At 44.4% G+C, this 23,556-nt stretch overlaps 2 protein-coding genes across 2 annotated transcripts; both read right to left on the bottom strand.

The window, feature by feature from the left end:
• Positions 1-2,285: 2,285 nt before the first annotated feature.
• On the bottom strand, positions 2,286-5,013 carry LOC121556667 (oocyte zinc finger protein XlCOF29). The gene is made up of 3 exons (XM_041870557.2): positions 4,445-5,013; positions 3,987-4,117; positions 2,286-3,786 (listed from the first exon to the last, which is right to left on the bottom strand). The coding sequence occupies exons 1-3, from the start codon at positions 4,719-4,721 to the stop codon at positions 2,584-2,586; spliced, it is 1,611 nt and encodes a 536-aa protein (XP_041726491.1). The 5' UTR covers positions 4,722-5,013; the 3' UTR covers positions 2,286-2,583.
• A 7,285-nt stretch (positions 5,014-12,298) lies between these two features.
• On the bottom strand, positions 12,299-15,590 carry LOC121556678 (zinc finger protein 500). Its single transcript, XM_041870569.2, has 3 exons — positions 15,567-15,590; positions 15,241-15,362; positions 12,299-13,598 (listed from the first exon to the last, which is right to left on the bottom strand). Exons 1-3 carry the CDS (start codon positions 15,577-15,579, stop codon positions 12,597-12,599), a joined length of 1,137 nt encoding a protein of 378 aa, XP_041726503.2. The 5' UTR covers positions 15,580-15,590; the 3' UTR covers positions 12,299-12,596.
• Between the last annotated feature and the right edge of the window lie 7,966 nt (positions 15,591-23,556).

Consider the following 23,556-nt stretch of genomic DNA (forward strand, 5'->3'; position numbering starts at 1 on the left):
TTTATGTATGCTCCCTCTAATTCTCTCTCTCTCCCTCCCGGAGGATCTTGGAGAAAAATCTGGCCTTAATGGCCATGTACTGTTATAATCTCCACCTGGCACAGCCAGAAGGGGACTGGCCACCCCTCAGAGCCTGGTTTCTCTCTAGGTTTCTGCCTTTCTATGGAGTTTTTCCTAGCCACCGTGCTTCTACATCTGCATTGCTTGCTGTTTGGGGTTTTAGGCTGGGTTTCTGTATAGCACTTTGTGACATCTGCTGATGTAAAAAGGGCTTTATAAATACATTTGATTGATTGATTGATTTGAACAGGGTATGGTAGTAGGTGCCAGGCACAATGGTTTGTGTCAAGAACTGCAATGCTGCTGGGTTTTTCCATGCTCAACAGTTTCCCATGTGTATCAAGAATGGTCCACCACCCAAAGGACATCCAGCCAACTTGACACAACTGTGGGAAGCATTGGAGCCAACATGGGCCCGCATCCCTGTGGAACGCTATCAACACCTTGTAGAGTCCATGCTCTGACGAATTTAGGCTGTTCTGAGGGCAAAAGGAGGGGGGGGTGCAACTCAATATAAGAAAGGTGTTCTTAATATACACACAGTGTATGTTAGTCCAGTGGCTAAGTAACATTTTAAGGATAATTGTGACTTTTGTGATACAGGTATCAAATTTCACACACAACTAGCTATAGTGTCATCGCAGATTTTACATATTACCCCCCTGGCGGCCAACCAGCTCCATGGGGCCATATTAGACAGGTTTCACATAGCCGTATCTACATAAATAATTGGTACCTAAAGCCCAAGATTTCCTAAAATGCTTGAGGGCATCTGGAGAACACAATAAAACATCCCAAATATGCTACATTACATGCAGTGCATACAGGCAAATGGCCTCTCTCCAGTGTGGATCTTCAGCTGGTGCTGGTGGGAGAACCTCTTCTCAAACTAGGGGCAGCTGTAGGGTTTCTCTCTTGGGTGGACTCTCATGCCTCTTCAGGTTGGACGGGTGGGAGAAACTCGCCCGGCACAGCATGCTAGCTCTACCTATAGACTTCCAGTCTTTGCGCTAAGCTAGTTAGCACTGGCTCGCAAAATTACCTATAACTTCCTGCATACTGGACTCAGAAATGTTATCCACGAGCTCTGACTGGGGAAGTAGATACAAATTACCAAAATCCCGAACTAACCCTTTAATGGTTTGATAGTTCAAAGGCATGGTCCCACACTTAAGACAAAATTAATCAAGACCTGGGCCCGTATACACAGAGGAGCATCTTTCCAAATAATCGTATTTATTATGATCTAAAAGGCAAACTTATCCTAGATCAGCACTCCTAATTTTAGACACTGTGGATACGGGCCCTGACCTAATACCATTCAGACAGTAGTTCACAGTGGGCTCACCTCAGTGAGACTGTGTGTGGTCCTGTGCTGCTCAGCTGGTTCCTCTGTGGCTCAAGGACGAGTTGTAGCCTGTTTGGCCTCCATGACTATGGTCCCCTCAGGGTTCCCCAGACCCTCCTCACACCCCTTCTCCTTAAGCAGCAGCACCTCTGGACTCTCCTTAAGCAGCAGCACCTCTGGACCAATGATGTGTTCCACATTTATTTGCACTACAGCCTGAATTCAAAATTGATTAAATACTTTTTTTTTTCTCACCCATCTACACACCATAATGACAAAGTGAAAACCTGTTTTTAGAAATGTTTGCAAATGTATTGAAATGAAATACAGAAATAACTCATTTACATAAGCATTCACACCCTTGAGTCTTTTGGGGTAAGTAAGAGCCTTGACTTTTTCCACATTTTGTTGTATTATAGCCTGAATTTAAAATTGATTAAATTGAGATTTTGTGTCACTGGCCTACAGACACTACCCCATAATGTCAAAGTGGAATTATATTTTTTGACATTTTTGCAAATTAATAAAAAATGAAAAGCTGAAATGTCTTAAGTCAACCTCTTTGTTATGGTAAGCCTAAATAAGTTCAGGAGAAAAAAATGTGTGTAAGAAGTCACAGAACGTGCAGAGGAATAGTTTTCCTTTTTTAATTTGTATGTTTAGCTCACATAATATAATTTAAAAGTATGCAATAAGGCGTCTGTAATATAATAAACGTGGCAAAAACAGATGTAGACATTAATACATGCATTTCTGTAGCTTCCCAAATATATTTTACAAGGGTGGGGGAGTGCCAAGATGGAGGCGTGGTTTCAAAACAGCGCCCCTATCAGTCATCTAGTGTAATATATAGATCATTGCTCTGGACCCTCCCCTGGAAGAGAGAGGTGATACAGATTACACAGACATAGACGCACACACAGATAATAAACACACTGTCAACATGGAGAGTTTACCCATCCCCAGTCCTATACTGTAGTTACTGAATGACAATCATTGTTGCTAAACCCATCACGGTGGACATAAATAGAATGTTGTGGATAAAAAAAAGTAAGCTATGATAAGTCAAAAGTAATCAGTGGATCTTTTCTGCTGACAATAAATTCATCTTTGTCTTTAATGCAGGGTTTGATCTAAATGTCAGAAGCTATCGAGTGGAATGGTTACTTTCTATATCATAGAGTGGCATGGTTTTTCTGCTGGTGTATCCTGAGGTATCTTCTCTCGGAGAACCTCTTCCCGCAGTGCGTACAGGCAAATGGCCTTTCTCCCGTGTGGACCTTCAGGTGCATCTTCAGGTTGCCAGCCAGGGCGAAGCGCATGTGACACTGGGTACAGCTGAAGGGTTTCTCCCCTGTGTGGACCCTCTGGTGCATCTTTAGGTTGTCCTGGCGGGAGAACCTCTTCTCACACTGGGTACAGCTGTAGGGTTTCTCCCCTGTGTGGACCCTCTGGTGCCTCTCCACCTTCTGGGGGCAGCTGAAGCCTTTGTTACAGAACGTGCAGAGGAATCGTTTCTCTTTATTATTGCCTGATGTGGCTCCCCCTCCCTGAGCCTGGGCTCTAGACCTGTCATTTGAGTTTAATACCTGATCGAAAAGGACGTGGCCCTGTGAATCGGAAGGTGCCATCGACGTGAACACTGGGTCATCATCCCTGAACGCATGTAAAGAGGAGTGGGTGGTGACATTTAGATTAGTCTCTAAGCTTCCCCTGTAATCTAAGAAATATCTGCCCTGTGAGTGTCCGTCTCCTAGGTGACTATCTGCATTCCATGTTGGAGGAGCGTCGCCCTCCACTTTCACCTCATCTACCACTATAACCTCCCCTTTCTTATCTAAGCACCCTTCAGAGTATACACTACTACTGTACCGGTTCCAGTCCCCTCTAGACAGATCAGTCTGTGTCTCTAAACCCAAGGGCATGTTGCTAGGGTCCATCTCTGTAATATAAGAACAAGATGGATCATCACTGCCAGTGTCTAATGCATCACCATCAACATCCCCACGGAAATTAACCGTTCTCTGGTTCTGGTGAAATACCGGTAAATATTCTGAGCCGGGAGCAGGAGGACAGCCCAGACTCCCCAGACCCTGTCTCTCTGATCTGAGGTCAGATCCTGTGTGTAAGAGCCTGTGTGTTACAGTTAAAGTCTCTGTGTCTGTCTCTGACTTGAGGACGGCATTCAGCGTTCCACTGACCTCCGTGATGCTTCGTCGGGTCCTGGGCTGCGCTGGGGCGGTGGTGGGGTCCTCTGTGGCTACAGGGGGAACTCCAGACGCTGCTCCAGTCTGGATGTCTCTGCTGTGCCGTGGGTCCTCCTCTCCTTCAGACCTCTCCTGCTTGACCCCAGGACCTGCAGCCTCTGCATCTGTAGACTGACACAAGAAGAGAGGTTATTACTGTTACAAGAGTTGAACAGGGTAACAATGTCGTAGGGGAAGTGTCACAAGCTCCCCTATGCAGATAAATGAGGATGTACATGTAAGAAAGTGAATAGCTGGGCCTTTTGTGAAATAAACAGGCCACATTTGATTTACAAAGTAACAAATTTTTTATGCAACACTATTACACTAACCTCTATCACGATAACATGCTGGGTTGAGGTTCCACTCCTCTCATCAACAGTTATTGGTTGGTCATCTCTCCATGTGTTGTGTCCCGCTGGTTTGACAAAACTCCTGTGGCCTCCAGTGTGATGTCCTTCACCTGAGAGAGTGATTGGGGGGAAAAGAGGTGGTTAGGTTAGCTACTGTCAATGCTCAACACTATATTGTACACTATTGACAGTGTCTACAATTGGCAAGGATGTAAGGTAACACTTCTCATAACTTCTTGATATACTATTTATTGATTGATGTATCACATTGTTTTAATTGAGTAAATAATAGTAAATGCAGTAAAATCAAGAATCTGTTTAGAACATCATATTGTGTCTTTGTGCAAGATAGCTAAGTAATCATGGGAATTATAGCATAGTATCCCAAAACGGACCAGGCGACTGGCCACGCAGTATCGGCCTTCTGCAAAATGTACCTCTTGCCATTCCTTTGTATCGGTCGAGGATCTTGACACTCCTGGGACGACTGGCGAGGACACGCTCTCGCACTGTCCTCTCTGCGCGCTCCCGTGCCACCTTCAGTTCCAGTAGTTTCCTCCGCAAAGCCCTGTTTTCTTTCTGGCTTTGAGTTATTTCCAAACGAAATACTGCATAGTCGTCATCTACGAGTTTACAGATCTCTGCTACGGCTGCATTCGCTAGCACCTCCATGATGGAGGCTATTTGAGTGTGAAAAACCATACAGTTAGCCATTGTTAGCTAACGTTAGCAGCTAGCTAGGTAGCGTTACCTAGATAACATCTATCAACCAAGTCCTGTCTCCAACGCGAATTAAACGCTACAAGTGGTAAGTATGTGATGCTGTGCAGTTAAATTAGTAATATTTTAAGTTCCAGGATGTTTATAAACGTCTAAAAAAAAAACGCTATCGTGGAAATTGTTCTTGTTCACTTCCGTGTACTACTTTGTGTGAGTTTCCGGCAGACTATACAAGTATTGCTGCCTTTCACAGGTCGGAGTGTGAATTGCACATTGTCACACAAAAAGGGGAATAAAACTCACCACCATCTATCTAATCAAAGGATGGGCAACTCCAGTCCTCATGGGACCTGATTGGTGTCACACCTTTGCCCCAGCTATCACACCTGACTCCAATAATCAACTAATTATGGCCTTCAGTTTAGAATGAAATTAGTTTAATCAGCTGTGTTTGCTAGGGATGGGGGAAAAGTGTGACACCACTCCGGCCCCCAAGGACTGGAGTTGCCTGTCCCTGATAACCCTACACATATACACCACTATACCAAAAAAATGCACCTCGCCTATCCCAAAACTTTAGCCCTACCAGATTCTACTCCAGGCCAACAGCCTGGGAGCATGGAACACCTCTTAAAACCCCCTGTAGATCTTCTGCGCTAAAATCTCTTGCACCCAAAAATGTCTCTGCATCTATTTTCTGGGATTCATGCTTCTTCAGTGCAGTACAATGAATAACCATAGCAATAAACGCAATACATCCTACCTTACTAAAACTCATCCTCTCTGGATCTCTCTTATTCACAGAGGGGCTCCCAGGCTAATCACTCACCTTGGGCTATCCTATACTCTCTTCACTGCCTCAGAATAGGACACTTTCTGCCCACTCGAACTCTGGCAATCTCAACCTGTCTCTCTCTCACAGGGCACTTCGGATCCCCAGCTGCATGGTGCCCCCACAGTTGACACACAGTGCTTTCTCTATCCCAACTTTACACTACCTCTGACTATGCCCTCCAGTACATTTCCCACATCGTGGGATGTCCTTTCTACACACTGCTGCAACATGTCCGAATCCTTGGCACCTAGAGCACCGTAGCGGGTTCAGAACATAGGCCCTCACAGTTTAGCAAATATAACCTAACCTGACCTTATCAGGTAGAAACTCTGTGTCAAAGCTCAACAAGACAGACCGTATTCTCAGTCTCGCCATTGCCATCGGGTCTACGTCCCACCAAACGGTGGGCGTCACAAACACCAGGAATATAATTTTTCATTTGATCCACCTCTACACTCAAACCTACCCCACTGATCACTCCTCTGAGTGGCACCCTGCTCCGGAGAGCAAAGCACCACACGTCGATCCCAGAGGCACGTGACGCGGTTTTCCCGCTGCCTCTGGGCGGAGGATGCACAAAAAACCTAAACAATTACACTTCTCAAAACTTTGACAGATGTACAGTTCCCAGTTTGTCCTTTACTCAGCTTGAAACAACGTATGGGTCGGCCAAAAGACAGAATCCACTTTTTTCAAAAATGTCTCTCCTCTCAGGGCAAACGTTGGAAGTCTGTCCACACCTGTCACCGCAGGTACTTCATCCTGGTCAGGCTCACTTCCAAACTCCATGTCACTCCCTCGATGGTCACTTGTTGTAACAGGAGACAGGATCTCACATTCAGTAGTTGATCTGTATTCGTTAACACCATTATTAGGTATATATTCAGAAGATGGAGGTTTGAGCCTGGCGCCTTTCTTCCCATTCTTCTGGGTCTGCGTCATGACTCAGAGAGAACTAGACAAATCATAGAGATAGATAGAGGACTCATCTTTGTATCTGTGCCATTATAGCTTCTGTGATAGCATGGGCAGCGCCATTGAGGCAATCTCCATTTTGAAGTAGTACATTTTCTTATTCACGATTGGCTGATCCCCCCTGATGACCCGGTTGGACATGACTCCAACAGGGTTGCCAGGAAATATCAGCTAATGAAGTTGGAAGTCCCAACCACATTCGTGGAAGCCCTCAATGGCGCTGCCTTGCTAATTTGGCCTTTAGGCCACTAGATGCCTCTATCATTCTCTATGCTATGAGCCAAATCAAGACACCCCACTTCCATATACACTGAAGAGAAAGGATCTTATTGGTTGGGGTCATAGCTCAAAGGGTGTGGTTAAATGAAAAAGGGATGCACGCTGTTCTTTGAAATACAGTACTGCTTATTACATTACACATCAAATCTCACTATCTTTCACCTCAGTAAGGTAAATATTAAACTGTCCTTGTTCTAGCCTAGATTTACTATCTCTCTAAAAGTAGCATATCATTCTAAAGCAGTCAAACGTAATATATCATACTAAACGTATCAAAGCAAGCTGGTGCGATCAAGATGTAAGATACTATATGTCCTACAATACGTATTATATTGTATGACCGCTATCACATTGGTAGGCCAATGTAATGTATCCTAACGTAAAGTAACATATAAAACTAAATGGAGTGGACGGATGTGAGTAAAATATAATACGTTTTGCTCTGAGACCAGGTTGACATAGCGGGGATGGGTGAACACTCCATGTTGATAGTGTGTTTATTATCTGTGTGTGCGTGTGTATGTCTGTGTAATATGTATCACTTGTCTCTTCCAGGAATAGGAGGTGATGCTGCTCGTGAAGGAGGAGGGGTGTGAGGAGGGTCTGGGGAACCCTGAGGGGACCATGGTAATGGAGGACAACCAGACTACACCTCCTCCTGAACCCACAGAGGAACCAGCTGAGCAGCACAGGACCACACACAGTCTCACTGATCCTTGATCAGCACTTCTACTCTGAGACTCTTTGTGGATATGGCTCAGGTCTTGATTAATTGTGTCTTAAGTGTGGGACCATGCCTTTGAATTATCAAACCATAAAAAAGTGTCAAGTAATCAAATCAACTAACACGTTTGCATAGCATCAAATCAACTTACATGTTTGCATAGTACTCAGCAATCCCTCATTGCCGAATCAGAAGGTGCTGAGAGGATGAAAGATGGGGGAGCAAGGTAAGGGAGAAATACATATAACTTATGTTCACATACAAAAACACATTATAATGTATGAACTTGACCAGGTAATTGACAACAACAAAAAATCCATATGTATCCATATGTTTGTAAAGCCTATTTTCTAAACTCTTCCTGCAGGTGGTTGGCTGGAGGCTAACAGAGGAGACTGGGCGGCCATCTTGGATTCCCAGACCCAGACCGGTGCAGCCAAGGGCCCAGGGGACAATGTCACTGAGCAGGACAGGACCAGAGGCCACATAGTGGAGGTCAGTGGATGGGACAGCGTCCTCAACTCTGGGCTGGGGAACAACTCTGTTAGTCACAGCCAGAAACAGCCAGTGTGGCACAAAACAACATCCAAATTTGGGCGAGGTGTAGATTCGATCCGCGGGGACGGGGAGGCCAGTTTCGTATGCGGCGGGAGAGAACAGACACAGACGCGGCTAGCGAAGCTCTTTCCTAGTCCGCAAGTTGTGATTCAGAGAGACTGATGGTGCCTCAGGTTAACCCCCTAACAGGTGCTGCCTTCAGCCTGCCTTCTATAGGATCTATCAACTAGAACATGGACCCTGTGACAACACAGACACTCCTTGGCCTTCGTCCTCCCCACACTCTCCTAATGTTAAACCAGACCTCAGACAATGCCAGTGCCTCAACACTAAATAGCTACAGAAGCCCATTGACAAATGACAGTAGTAGTAACGCTATCAGCAGATCCGGTGTCAGTTGGCTTTTCATAGCTTAGCATTCAGAAGTTGAGAGAGGGGGGAGAGAGAACGAACAGCACGTCTGGTGAACAGGCCAGGGTTCCATAGACAGAGGCAAAACAGCAGAAACTGGATCAGCAGCACGACCAGGTGGACTGGGGACAGCCAGGAGTCATCAGGCCAAGTAGTCCTGAGGCATGGTCCATCTCCGAGAGAGATGGGAGAATTACAGGGAGCATACTTAAGTTCACCAGAAAAGACAGGAGAATTTCACCAGATAAGACAGACTGCCCCTAGCCCCCCGGCACATAGACTATTGCAGCATACAGTGCATTCGGAAAGTATTCAGACCCCTTGACTTTTTCCACATTTTGTTACGTTACAGCCTTATTCTAAAATTGATTGAATTGTTTTTTTCCCCTCATCCATCTACACACAATACCCCATAAGGACAAAAAAAAACAGGTTTTTTGAAATTGTAGCAAATATATGAAAAATAAAAAAATGAAATATGACATTTTACAGACCCTTTTTACAGAAGTATTCAGACCCTTTACTCAGCACTTTGTTGAAGCACCTTTGGCAGCGATTACAGCCTTGAGTCTACAAGCTTGGCACAACTGTATTTGGGGAGTTTCTCCCATTTTTCTCTGCAGATCCTCTCAAGCTCTGTCAGGTTGGATGGGGAGTGTCGCTGCACAGCTATTTTCAGGTCTCTCCAGAGATGTTCGATCGGGTTCAATCCAGGCTCTGGCTAGGCCACTCAAGGACATTCAGAGACTCCGAAGTCACTCCTGCATTGTCTTGGCTGTGTGTTTAGGGTCGTTGTCCTGTTGGAAGATGAACCTTCGCCCCAGTCTGAGGTCCTGAGCGCTCTGGAGCAGGTTTTCACCAAGGATCTTGCTGTACCTTGCTCCGTTCATCTTTCCCTCGATCCTGACTAGTCTCCCAGTCCCTGCTGCTGAAAAACATCCCCACAGCATGATGTTGCCACCACCATGCTTCACTGTAGGGATGGTGCCAGGTTTCATCCAGACATGACGTTTGGCATTCAGGCCAAAGAGTTCAATCTTGGTTTCATCAGACCAGAGAATCTTGTTTCTCATGGTCTGAGAGTCCTTTAGGTGCCTTTTGAGAAACTCCAAGCGGGTTGTCATGTGCCTTTTACTGAGGAGTGGCTTCCGTTTGGCCACTCTACCATAAAGGCCTGATTGGTGGAGTGCTGAAGAGATGGTTGTCCTTCTGGAAGGTTCTCCCATCGCCACAGAGGAACTCTGGAGTACTGTCAGAGTGACCATTGGGTTCTTGGTCACCTCCTGACCAAGGCCCTTCTCCCCAGATTGCTCAGTTTGGCGGGCGGCCAGCTCTAGGAAGTGTCTTGGTGGTTCCAAACTTCTTCCATTTAAGAATGATGGAGGCCACTGTGTTCTTGGGGACCTTCACTGCTGCAGACATTTTTTGGTACCCTTCCCCAGATCTGTGCCTCGACACAATCCTGTCTCGGAGCTCTACGGACAATTCCTTCGACCTCATGGCTTGGTTTTTGCTCTGACATGCACTGTCAACTGTGGGATCTTATATAGACAGGTATGTGCCTTTCCAAATCATGTCCAATCAATTGAATTTATCACAGGTGGACTCCAATCAAGTTGTAGATACATCTCAAGGATGATCAATGGAAACATAATGCATCTGAGCTCAATTTCGAATCCCATAGCAAAGGGTCTGAATACTTATGTAAATAAGGTATCTGTTTTCTATTTGTAATACATTTGCAAAAATGTCTAAACCTGTTTTCGCATTGTCATTATGGGGTATTGTGTACATTTTTGAATATGGCTGTAACGTAACAAAATGTGGAAAAAAGGAAGGGGTCTGAATACTTTCCCGAATGGACTGTAGATACTGGAGCCTGGGGGGACAGGGTCAACCATGCAGGATATAACTCCACCCATGTTGCCAAAGAACAGCCCCCAAACCACTTGAGGGATATCAACAGACCACCAACTTACTACCCTGAGAGAAGGCTGAGTATAGTCCACGAAGATCTCCTCCACCTCACAAGCCCGAGGGGGGCGCAAGACCGGACAGGAAGATCACATCAGTGACTCAACCAGTACTATTATGGGGTCTAAAATCAGACGGGAGCATTTCGTATACATTATTTGTCTTCAGGAAGGCAGTGAGTTGACGTGCAAGAGCTATTTCTTTTTTGAGGAAGGGGAGATTCTATATAAGCAGATAGTTTTTTACATTTTCTGGGTAAGGGTTTGGCTTTTTCAGTTGAGGCTTTATTACTGCCACTTGTAGTGAGTTTGGTACACATCCGGAAGATAGGGAGCTGTTTATTATGATCAACATAGGAGGGCCAAGCACAGGAAGTAGCTCTTTCAGTAGTTTAGTTGGAATAGGGTCCAGTAGACAGCTGGAAGGTTTAGAAGCCATGACTATTTTCGTGAATGTGTCGAGAGATACAGGATTTAAAAACTGGAGTGTCTACATTGATTATAGGGCCTGGCAGTTCTGTGCAGACTCAGGACAACAGAGTTTTGGAGAAATACGCAGATTCAAAGAGGAGTCATTTGCCTTTTAATGATCGTTGAAGAAGTTCATGAATTCATCACTGCTGAAGTGAAGGGCAAATTACATTTGGATTGTTTTTATTCTCAATTAGGTTGGAAAAGTAGGCTGATCGAGCAGCAGTGAGGGCTCTTCGATATTGCATGGTACTGTCTTAACAAGCTAGTCGGAAGACTTCCTGTTTGGTGGAGTGCCATTTCCGTTTCAATTTTCTGGAAGCTTGCTTCAGGGCTCAGGTATTTTCTGTATACCAGGGAGCTAATTTCTTTTGACAAATGTTTTTTGTTTGGTTGGGGTCTGAGCAGATTACTTGTTGCGATTGCAAACGTAATAAGATCGTGGTCCGATAGTCCAGGATTATGAGGAAAAACATTTAGATCCACCAGTGGACAGGTGGACTGAACAACCTCTGTACCTTTTTTAGGTTAGGTTTAGGGGAAGGGTTAGCTAACATGCTAAGTAGTTGCAAAGTAGCTAAAAAGTAATAAGCAGTTGCAAAGTTACTAATTAGCTAAAATGCTCAATTTGTCCATGAGATTCAAACATGCAACCATTGGGTTGCTAGACGTTTGCGTTACGCGCCCACCCATCCACCCTGACCAACCACCCTCCTTTCGTTTTTGCCTTAAGTAACCTACTGTCATACCAAAAGTAGCATATACTAATTTGAGTGTCGCGGATTTACTTAGGCCAATGTAATGTAACCTAACGTAAAGTAACATATCATGCTAAATGGAGTGGCATGGATTTTAGTAAAACATAATACGTTTTGACCTGAGACCAGGCTGACTACATTTGAATCCTATACTGTAGTTACTGAATGACTTCATTGTTGTTAAATAATGAGGGTAAAAAAGTCATCAGACAAACCTGAGTAAACTATTATGACGTGTTCAATAGGTGTTTGTTAGTTTGTTTAGGTATATTTAGTAAGTTTATATTAGTAATAAAGCTCTGTTGGGTGTGTATTCAGAATAGGGTGAGATCATATGTGATGTGTACTAAGGAGAGTCTCAATGAAAGTCTTAGAATGAAAAGTCCCATTTTGTGTTTATAAAACATAAACAAGTTTTTAATACACCATATGAAAACCACACATACGTCTCAACAAAATATCTGCATTAACTTGATAAACTTTCATTCTTACAGAGTGTCTTGGGAAAATAATTAAGTAGTGGAATGGAGGTAATGAAATAGGCATTTGTGAACATCATATAGCCTACACAGTACAAACACAATATGTAACAGACTTTTAGACATATATGCATTATACTGTATATGTCACACAATGTCTGGATGCAATATTCTATTCAGGAATATTCAACACTGAAATCTGTCACTATCGTTATTCCAAATGCATCTGTGGATCTTTTCTGTTGACAACAATTAAAATGTATCTTTAATGTAGGGTTTGATCTAATCGTCAGAAGCTACTGAGTGGAATAGTTACGTTTTATGTTATGAAGTGTAATGGTTTTTCTGCTGGTGTATCCTGAGATAGTTCCTCTCTGAGAACCTCAGAGAAGGCGAAGGGCCTTTCTCACGTGTGGACATTCAGGTGTCTCTTCAGATGGTGCTGGTGTGAGAACCTCTTCTCACACTTGGGGCAGCTGTAGGGTTTCTCCCCTGTATGGACCCTCTGGTGCCTCTTCAGGGTGCCAGCCTCTGCGAAGCGCATGTGACATTTGGTACAGCTGAAGGGTTTCTCCCCTGTGTGGACCCTCTGGTGGATCTTCACATAATTCGCCTCAGCAAAGCACTTCCCACATGTGGGGCAGGCATACGGCTTGTCAGCGTCGGTCCTAATGTTTGGCCTGACACCAGAGTAGGAAGAAGCAGGAGCCACCACCCCCAGGTGGTTAGTCTTTGAGCTCCCTCCTTGACCTCTAGCCATTGTTTGTTTGTTGTTGGGATTGTGTGCGGTGTTATAGGCTAGGTACCTCTTGTGGTGAACGCCCATCCGGACCCTGTCTGTATTGGTGGGGCAACCATGAGGCAGCTGAGGAAGGCTAGACCCAGGCCCAGGCTTTCTATGAACCCAATCATCAGGCATTAGACGAGATCCTGAAGGAGAAAACCGACCTTCTGTTAGACTCCCACCAGGTGTGTCTCCCACCACTCTCTGTGAAGGCTGAAGCCCAGGATGACCTGCTCTGTTCATCATGGATACTGTGGTGTTTGTATCATAGGAACAGGAGGGTCTATCTCTATCAGCCCCAGGCCCTGCTTCATCCCTGCACTGAGACTGTGAAGAGAAGTGTCTGGGCTGCAGACTGGATCCCTGACTGGAGCCTCTGTCTCTCTGATGACAACCAGGACTGAGGTCATTCAGTCCACCTGTCCACTGGTTGTGTTCTGTGTGGTGGTTGTGGTGGAGTCTCTGTCCCTCGTGGTTCGGTCCCTGTTCTGAATCGGGAAGTAAGAGCGAAGGCTCCTGATCCAGGGTTCTGATCCGGAGCCAGGGTTTGTGACCAGCCGCTTCAGAGGTCCAGTCTCTCCCACCAGCAACACCGGATATCAGCAGGTCCTCATGGACTGCAGACTGTAAACCCAAATTGAACAGAAAAGCATAAAGGTTTATATAATAAATTAGTTGCTGTACACACAGAAACATGAATATTTATAACCACAGTCAAGCTCATCTCTAACACTGTGATTCAAGTAACTAACAATATGGAGCCATTAGAGTTTATTATAAAAAATGTCCATATGTGTTGATTCAAGAATTAAGTATATGGTTTTGGTTCGCCTGAGATAAGGAAACCTCAGTCCCTGCAATGATACAAAAATAACCAAGTAAGTCAGCACAGAGTCAATTTTGTATTTAATTTCAACAAAATGGTCACACCCCCTGTCTCAGCCTCCAGTATCTATGCTGCAATAGTCTGTGCCGTGGGGCTAGGGTCAGTCTGTCTGGTGAAATTCTCCTGTCTTATCTGGTGTCCTGTGTGAACTTAAGTATGCTCCCTCTAATTCTCCCATCTCTCCCGCTTTCCTCCCTCGGACCTGAGCCCTAGGACCATGCCTCAGGACTACCTGGCCTGATGACCCTGGCTGTCCCCTTCTCCAGTCCACCTGGTCGTGCTGCTGATCCAGTTTCTGCTGTTTTGCCTGTGGCCATGGAACCCTGACCTGTTCACCCAATGTGCTACCTTGTCCCGGAACTGCTGTTTTCGACCCTCTCTCTCCCTCCCCCGCACCTGCTGTCTCAACCTCTGAATGCTCGGCTATGAAAAGCCAACTGACATTTAATCCTGAGGTGCTGACCTGTTGCACCCTCTACAACCACTGTGATTATTATTGACCCTGCTGGTCATCTATGAACGTTTGAACAACGGTCTGGCCTTAATGGCCATGTACTCTTATAAAATCCACCTGGCACAGCCAGAAGAGGACTGGCCACTCCTCAGACCCTGGTTCCTCTAGGTTTCTTCCTAGCTTCCTGCCTTTCTAGGTAGTTTTTCCTAGCCACCGTGCTTCTACATCTGCATTGCTTGCTGTTTGGGGGTTTAGGCTGAGTTTCTGTATAGCACTTTGTGACATCTGCTGATGTAAAAAGGGCTTTATAAATACATTTGATTTGATTCTCACACAGGTGGCAGCCGAACGGATTCTCCCCCGTGTGCATCCTCTGGTTGATATCCACTTGTTTGGGGAAACTGAAGGCTATCCCACAGAACAAACACGGGAAGCGCTTCTCTTTGGTGCCGCCACCTTTACTGATTCCATCTCAACTTCTCTCATTTGTCAATGGGCTTGTGTTGCCATTTAGTGTTGAGGCACTGGCATTGTTTGAGGTCTGGTTTAACATAAGGAGAGTGTGAGGAGGACAAAAGCCAGGGAGTGTGTGTTGTCACAGGATCCATGTTCCAGTTGATAGATCCTAAAGAAGGCAGGCTGAAGGCAGCACCTGTTATGGGGTTAACCTGAGGCACCATCAGTGTCTTTGAATAACAACTATAGGAGCAGGATAGAGCATCGCTAGCCAAGTCTGTGTCTGTTCTCTCCCGCCGCATACGGACACCTCCCCGTACCTGCAAACCAAATCTACACCACGCCCTGGTCTCAGGCAGTCTGTTGTCATGGAGACTAAGTTTGGATGTTGTTTTGTGTTCCACTGTCTGTTTGTGGTTAACAGTGTTGTTCACTAGCCCAGAGGTGAAGATGCTGTCCCAGCCACTGACCTCCACCAAGTCGCCTCTGGTCCTGGCCTGCTCAGTGATGTTGTCCCCTGGGTCCTTGGCTGCGCCGGTCTGGGAATCCAAGATGGCCGCCCAGTCTCCTCTGTTAGCCTCCAGCCAACCACCTGCAGGAAGAGGTTAGAAAATAGAATTTACAAACATGGCAGAGAAAAGTTTACATATGGAGTTTATTTTGTCAATTACCTGGTCAATTTCATACATTATAATGTGTGTTTTTGTATGTAAACATGAGTTGCATTGATTTAATTTTATGAATGAAGAAAAATAAGAAGTATGTCTTATGTTCTGTATATGTATTTCTCCCTTACCTTGCTCCCCCATCTTTAGTCCACTCAGCAGGTCAATGCTCTCTGGTCCGTCTTCTATTGTCTCCTCTTTGACCAGCAGCAGATCAGGCTTCCCATCCTCCATGTCTACTGACTGTAAGAGATACAGAGTGAGAGGATGTTGGATCAAGACATCTGATCTGAGCACCCTGCTATGGAGCATCTTCTGAATGGGCAATGAGGGATTAATATGAGTACTATGTAAACATGTTAGTTAATTTGATTACTTGACACTCTTTAATAGTTGTATAATTCAAAGGCATGGTCAAAACCTTTGTGGATACGGGCCCTGACCTAATACCATTCAGACAGTAGTTCACAGTGGGCTTACCTCAGTGAGACTGTGTGTGGTCCTGTGCTGCTCAGCTGGTTCCTCTGATGGTTCAGGAGGAGGTGTAGTCTGGTTGTCCTCCATGACCATGGTCCCCTCAGGGTTCCCCAAACCCTCCTCACACCCCTCCTCCTTCACCAGCAGCACCTCTGGACCCTCCTCTTCCTGGAAGAGACAGGTGATACAGACAAACACTCCCTCAGGTATGTACACACAGATAATAAACACACTTTAAACATGGAGTGTTTACCCATCCCCACTACGTTTGAGTCCTATACTGTAGCTACAGAATGACTTAATTGTTGTTAAACCCATCATGGTGGACATAAATATGATGTTATGGGTAAAAACAAGTCAGCTATGACAAGTCAAGTAATCATCAGACAAACCTGACTAAACTATGACGCGTACAGTAAGTGTTTGTTAGTGTGTGGGTATTTGTAGGTATATTTGGTGAGTGTTCATTAGGAACACTTTCCTAATACAATTCATTGGGGCATGGACACTACAAGGTGTCGAAAGTGTTCCACAGGGATGCTGGCCCATGTTGACTCCAATGATTCCCACAGTTGTGTCAAGTTGGCTGGATGTCCTTTGGGTGGTGGACCATTCTTGATACACGTGGAAAACTATTGAGCGTGAAAAACCCAGCAGCGTTGCAGTTCTTGACACACTCAAACCAGGTGCACCTGGCATCTACTACCATACCCCGTTCAAAGTCACTTAAATATTTTGTCTTGCCCATTCACACATACACAATCCATGTCTCAATTGTCTCAATGCTTAAATATCCTTGTTTAACCTGTCTCCTCCCCTTTATTTACACTGATTGAAGTGATTTAATAGGTGACATCAATAAGGGATCATAGCTTTCACCTGGTCAGTCTGTCATGGAAATAGCAGGTGTTCCTAATGTTTTGTACACTGTGTATATTGGTTGTAAAGCGCTGTTGGGTGTATGCAGAGTAGGGTGAGATCAGACGTGATGAATATTAAAGAGATTCTCAATTAAAGTCTTAGAATGAAAAGTCCCACTTTGTGTTTATTAAACATAAACAAGTTTTAAATACACCATTTGAAAACCTCACATACATGTCATGTCTCAATCAAAAATCTGCATGAACTTAATAAACTGCATTCATTTTCTCATTAAAAGTGTCTTTAGAACATGTGTGAACATCAGATACATAGTACAAACACAATATGAAACAGACTTTTAGGCTTTACGGGCCTTTTACACTGAGTGTATACCAAACATTATGAACACCTGCTCTTTCCATGACATAAACTGACCAGGTGAATGCAGGTGAACGCCATGATCCCTTACTGATGTCACTTGTTAAATCCACTTCAATCAGTGTAGATGATGGGGAGGAGACAGGTTAAAGAAGGATATTTTGTAACACTTTACTTGACACCCAGCGTCATAACACTTTATGACACATCATAACCATGTCATAATATTTTATAACAGCTGAAATAACTTGTCATAACCTGTAATAATATGGTCATAACACTGTCATGACATATATTGCGTAATCTTATGGCTGGTTATGACACCTACATAAGAGTGCCCTGCTAGAGCTGCACAGTCAACTATTAAGTGCTGTTATTGTGAAGTAGAAACCTCTAGAAGCAACAACGGCTCAGCCGCGAGTTGCAACACTCACTACTGAGTTCCAAACTGCCTCTAGAAGCAACATCAACACAAGAACTGTTCGTCGGGAGCTTCATGAAATGGGTTTCCATGGCCGAGCAGCCGCACACAAGCCTAAGATCCCCATGCGCAATGCCAAGTGTCGGCTGGAGTGGTGTAAAGCTCGCCGACATTGGACTCTGGAGCAGTGGAAACGCGTTCTCTGGAGTGATGAATCACGCTTCACCATCTAGAAGTCCGACGGACGAATCTGGGTTTGGCGGATGCCAGGAAAATGTTACCTGCCCGAATGCATAGTGCCAACTGTAAAGTTTGGTGGAAGAGGAATAATGGTCTGGGGCTGTTGTTCATGGTTCGGGCTATGTCCCCTAGTTCCAGTGAAGGGAAATTATAACGCTACAGCATACAATGACATTCTAGATGATTCTGTGCTTCCAACTCTGTGGCAATAGTTTGCGGAAGGCCCTTTCCTGTTTCAGCGTGACAATGCCCCCGTGCACAAAGCAGAAATGTACTGGTTCCAGTCCCCTCTAGACATATCAGTCTGTGTCTCTAAAGCCAATGATATGTTTCCATTGTAAGAACAAAACAGATCATCACCGCCAGTGTCTAACGCATCACCATCACCATCTCCACGGGAATTAACCATCCTCTGGCACTGGTGAAATACCGGTAAGAACTCCGAGCCAGGAGCAGGAGGACAGCCCAGTGGCCCTAGTCTCTCTGGGTCTGATCTGTGGTCAGATCGTGAGTAAGAGCCTGTGTGTTACAGTTAAAAGTCTGTGTCTGACTTGAGGAGGAGGTTCGACTGACCTCCAAGATGCTGCGTCGGTTCCTGACCTGGAGCGCAGCGGTGGTGGATAGGTCCTCCGTGGCTACAGGAGGCGCCGTTCCAGACGCTGCACCAGTCTGGATGTTTCTGCTGTGCCGTGGGTCCTCCTCTACTTCAGACCTCTCCTGCTTGACCCCAGGACCTGCAGCCTCTGCATCTGCAGACTGACACAAAGAAGAGAGGAGGTTATTACCGGTATATGAGTAGAATTGGATAACAATGTCGTAGGGAAAACTCACAATCTCCCCTATGGCAGATAAATGAGGATGTACATGTAAGCAAGTGAATAGCTGAGGGAAGCCTTTCTGAAATAAACAGGCCACATTTGATTTACAAAGTAACTGTAATTTTTATTTCAACACTATTACACTAACCTCTATCATGATAACGTGCTGGGTTGAGGTTCCACTCCATGTATTGTGTCCCGCTGGCTTCACAAAGCTCCTGTGGCCTCCAGTGAGATGTCCTTCACCTGAGAAAGTGATTGGGGGAAAAGAGGTGGTTAGGTTAGCTACTGTCAATGCTCAATGCTATATTGTACACTATTGACACTGTCTAGAATTGGCAAGGATGTAAGGTAACACTTCTCATAACTTCCTGATATACTACTTATAGATTGATTATGTTCCATGCATTTTTCATTGAGTAAATAATAGGAAATGCATTAAATCAAGAGTCTGGTCAGAATATGATATTGTGTCTGTGCAAGATAGCTAAGTAATCAGGGGAATTATTGCATACAATCCAAAAACTGACCAAGACCCATTTGTGGTTACGCATCAAAAGACACACATGCGCAGAGGGGAAGGGGGCGACAGGCACCGGAGCCTCCTGCAACATTTACCTCTTGCCATTACTCTGTATCGGTCGAGGATCTTGACACTTCTGGGATGACTTGCGAGGATGCGCTCTTGCATTGTCCTCTCTGCGCGCTCCCGTGCCACCTTCAGTTCCAGTAGCTGTAGTTTCCTCCTCAATGCCCCGTTTTCTTTCTGGCTTTGAGTTATTTCCAAACGAAACACTGCATAGTCGTCGTCTAAGAGTTTACAGATATCTGCCACGGCTGCATTCGCTAGCACCTCCATGATGGAGGCTATTTGAGTGTGAAAAACCATACAGTTATCCATTGTTAGCTAACGTTAGCTAGCTAGCGTTACCGAGATAACATCTATCGACCAAGTCCTGTTTCCAACGCGAATTAAAAATTACCTGGGATATGCGATGCTGTGCAGTTAAATTAATCATATTTTGAGTTCCAGGGTGTTAGCTAATAAACGTAAAAATAAGAACAAAAGGCTGTTCAGTTCTGTCATAGCTAGAACAATGAGATTTACGTTTAGTTATAAAAATCTTTGGATCCGTTTTCTTTTTCTTCTTTAGGTTTTTTGGCAAATCGCAACCAACTGACAGGTGATACACTGCCACCTACTGTACTGGAGTGTGAGGCCGGTCACGACCCATCTATACCACTATATTCTCTTAACTAACCCTGAATTTCTAATAAAATAAAATAATTCCCTACAAACCTCACCACTTCCATCACCCCTACCCAAAATACCACCCACTCCCCATTCCCGTCCAACCTCTCTGAACCTGTCAAACAACCTCGCCCTTTCTACATCATACACAAAATAATGATACGTTCAACCGTTTCCTCTACCATACAGCCATTACACATTCCAGTACCATGTTTCCCTATCAATTTCAAAGATGAATTCAAACCTGTATGCCCTAACCTCATCCTAAACAACATAACCTCCTCCCTTCTGTTCCCATTATATATATATATACAGTGAGGGAAAAAAGTATTTGATCCCCTGCTGATTTTGTACGTTTGCCCACTGACGAAGACATGATCAGTCTATAGTTTTAATAGTAGGTTTATTTGAACAGTGATAGACAGAATAACAACAAAAAAATCCAGAGAAACGCATGTCAAAAATGTTATAAATTGATTTGCATTTTAATTAGGGAAATAAGAATTTGACCCCTCTGCAAAACATGACTTAGTACTTGGTGGCAAAACCCTTGTTGGCAATCACAGAGGTCAGACGTTTCTTGTAGTTGGCCACCAGGTTTGCACACATCTCAGGAGGGATTTTGTCCCACTCCTCTTTGCAGATCTTCTCCAAGTCATTAAGGTTTCGAGGCTGACGTTTGGCAACTCGAACCTTCAGCTCCCTCCACAGATTTTCTATGGGATTAAGGTCTGGAGACTGGCTAGGCCACTCCAGGACCTTAATGTACTTCTTCTTGAGCCACTCCTTTGTTGCCTTGGGCGTGTCTTTTGGGTCATTGTCATGCTGGAATATCCACCACGACCCATTTTCAATGCCCTGGCTGAGGGAAGGAGGTTCTCACCCAAGATTTTACGGTACATGGCCCCGTCCATCGTCCCTTTGATGCAGTGAAGTTGTCCTGTCCCCTTAGCAGAAAAACACCCCCAAAGCATAATGTTTCCACCTCCATGTTTGACGGTGGGGATGGTGTTCTTGGGGTCATAGGCAGCATTCCTCCTCCTCCAAACACGGCGAGTTGAGTTGATGCCAAAGAGCTCAATTTTGGTCTCATCTGACCACAACACTTTCACCCAGTTCTCCTCTGAATCATTCAGATGTTCATTGGCAAACTTCAGACGGACATGTATATGTGCTTTCTTGAGCAGGGGGACCTTGCGGGTGCTGCAGGATTTCAGTCCTTCACGGCGTAGTGTGTTACCAATTGTTTTCTTGGTGACTATGGTCCCAGCTGCCTTGAAATCATTGACAAGATCCTCCCGTGTAGTTCTGTGCTGATTCCTCACTGTTCTCATGATCATTGCAACTCCACGAGGTGAGATCTTGCATGGAGCCCCAGGCAGAGGGAGATTGACAGGTCTTTTGTGTTTCTTCCATTTGCGAATAATCGCACAAACTGTTGTCACCTTCTCACCAAGCTGCTTGGTGATGGTCTTGTAGCCCATTCCAGCCTTGTTTAGGTCTACAATCTTGTCCCTGACATCCTTGGAGAGCTCTTTGGTCTTGGCCATGGTGGAGAGTTTGGAATCTGATTGATTGATTGCTTTGTGGACAGGTGTCTTTTATACAGGTAACAAACTGAGATTAGGAGCACTCCCTTTAAGAGTGTGCTCCTAATCTCAGCTCGTTACCTGTATAAAAGACACCTGGGAGCCAGAAATCTTTCTGATTGAGAGGGAGTCAAATACTTATTTCCCTCATTAAAATGCAAATCAATTTATAACATTTTTGACATGCGTTTTTCTGGATTTTTGTTGTTGTTATTCTGTCTCTCACTGTTCAAATAAACCTACCATTAAAATTATAGACTGATCATGTCTTTGTCAGTGGGCAAACGTACAAAATCAGCAGGGGATCAAATACTTTTTTTCCTCAGCATGGCTCTTGCAACGCCAGGGTTGTGGGTTCCATTCCCATGGGGGGGCCAGTATGAAAATAAAATAATGTATGCACTCACTAACTGTAAGTCGCTCTGGATAAGAGCATCTGCTAAATGACTAAACTGTAAATGTAAATATAATATGACACTTCTTCTTCAGTGGGGTTTATCGCGGTTGGCATCCAACGTTATGGTGCATTACCGCCACCTACTGTACTAGAATGTGGGCCAGAGATAGGGAGAAACTAAATCCTACCTGCCAACCCGTTTCTCTTAAAAAGATAACAAAATATTTGAGACTATATCTAATGACGTCTACTCAATATACTCTTTAAACTAATTTCCTGTATCCCCTTCTCCTCATACTAGATCTCATCCTCTCTCTTTCCCTCTGATACTGCCCACACTGTAGCAATACATGCTCCACGGTCTCTTTTCCTGACAATAATCACACTTTCCTGATGGATGCTTCCTATCACATTTAATGTAATGTATTCAACTGGCTGTGTCCCACCCTTAATTTTGTAAAATAGCCTCCTCTCTTCTGTCCGTTCCTGCCGTCCTCTCCCTCCTCGACTTTCCTCTGTCCTTGAAATAAATGCCTTCCCTTATTATCTCTATTCCACTGCTCCTGCCATCTCTGCACCATCACTGTATATATCAGTCTTTTTGCCTCTGCCTTGCTCATTGAAACTTCAATGTCAACATCCCCACTACTAAGTGCTTGTTTAGCCTGTTCATCTAACGCCTCGTTTCCTCCACCCCCACATGGGCTGGAACCCAAGTAAATCTTATCTGAATACCCATCTGTTTAATCCTGCCATGGGTTTGTAGCACCTCATAAAGCAGGTCTTGTCTGCTACGTGAGCTAAAGGACTGGAGACTCATTAACACTGCACATGAATCAGAGCAAATAACTACTCTGTCTTGTTTGACTTCCTCCACCCACTGCAAGGCCAACAGTATGGCCATCAGCTCCACCGTATATACAGCCAGGTGATCTGTAATACGTTTAAATATATGACACTATCTCCCATACAGATTTTCACTTCAGTTTACTTCTTCAAGGTTTTATCGGCGGACTACACTAAAAAGGTATATTGCTGCCACCTACTGTGTGGGGTGAAAACTGGGAGACTTTAAATGGATAACTGCACTGCAAGCCACAACTTTCTCAAAAACACTTCAAACTAAGTTTGGTGGTGTATAAATTGACTTTATATTCAGCGAGATGATGTTGCCACAAGCAGCACCACAGATATAAGTTGACGAAAGTCGAGGAGTGAAGTCAGGGGAGGTACCCCTGCGAACTAATGTGGTTTTCTAACAGCAAGGCTGAGATCAACATGACAGTGTTGCCATTGTTTATAAAAGGTTTTCTTTATAATGTCGAAATAAACATATCTAACCCCCATTTCACATACTCACAAGCTGAAATCATAATATGATGTGCGTACATCAGGGTTGAGCTCTTTTTTTTTAATTTGAATTGAAGTCAGTCAATTCAGGTAGGGATTTGAATTTAAAATCTTTTTTGTTTTACTTTTGACATAAATAGCTTATCCTATTCAGTTTACTGAGAAGTCATGGAAAATAGATGCCGTTTTTTCAATCATTTAATAGAAATTTCAGTTTACTTCCTGAAATGACTGCATTCAACTCAAATTGAGCCCAACCCAGGTGTACATTGTACAATCACTTAGTGAGAGAGAGCCTCAAATATCACATTTATTTGTAAATATCCACTGCAAATTAA

This window comes from Coregonus clupeaformis, unplaced genomic scaffold (assembly GCF_020615455.1).
Source record: "Coregonus clupeaformis isolate EN_2021a unplaced genomic scaffold, ASM2061545v1 scaf0421, whole genome shotgun sequence".
NCBI lineage: Eukaryota > Metazoa > Chordata > Actinopteri > Salmoniformes > Salmonidae > Coregonus > Coregonus clupeaformis.

What these genes read in the sequence shown, in the direction of transcription:
- LOC121556667 (XM_041870557.2), bottom strand. Translation starts at nt 4,721, where the DNA reads ATGGCTAACTGTATGGTTTTTCACACTCAAATAGCCTCCATCATGGAG. An exon ending in ATACAAAGGAATGGCAAGAG is followed by an intron (nt 4,118 to 4,444) that starts GTACATTTTGCA and finishes TCACTCTCTCAG; the next exon opens with GTGAAGGACATCACACTGGA. An exon ending in AGCATGTTATCGTGATAGAG is followed by an intron (nt 3,787 to 3,986) that starts GTTAGTGTAATA and finishes TTCTTGTGTCAG; the next exon opens with TCTACAGATGCAGAGGCTGC.
- LOC121556678 (XM_041870569.2), bottom strand. An exon ending in CCAGAGGCGACTTGGTGGAG is followed by an intron (nt 13,599 to 15,240) that starts GTCAGTGGCTGG and finishes TTGGGTTTACAG; the next exon opens with TCTGCAGTCCATGAGGACCT.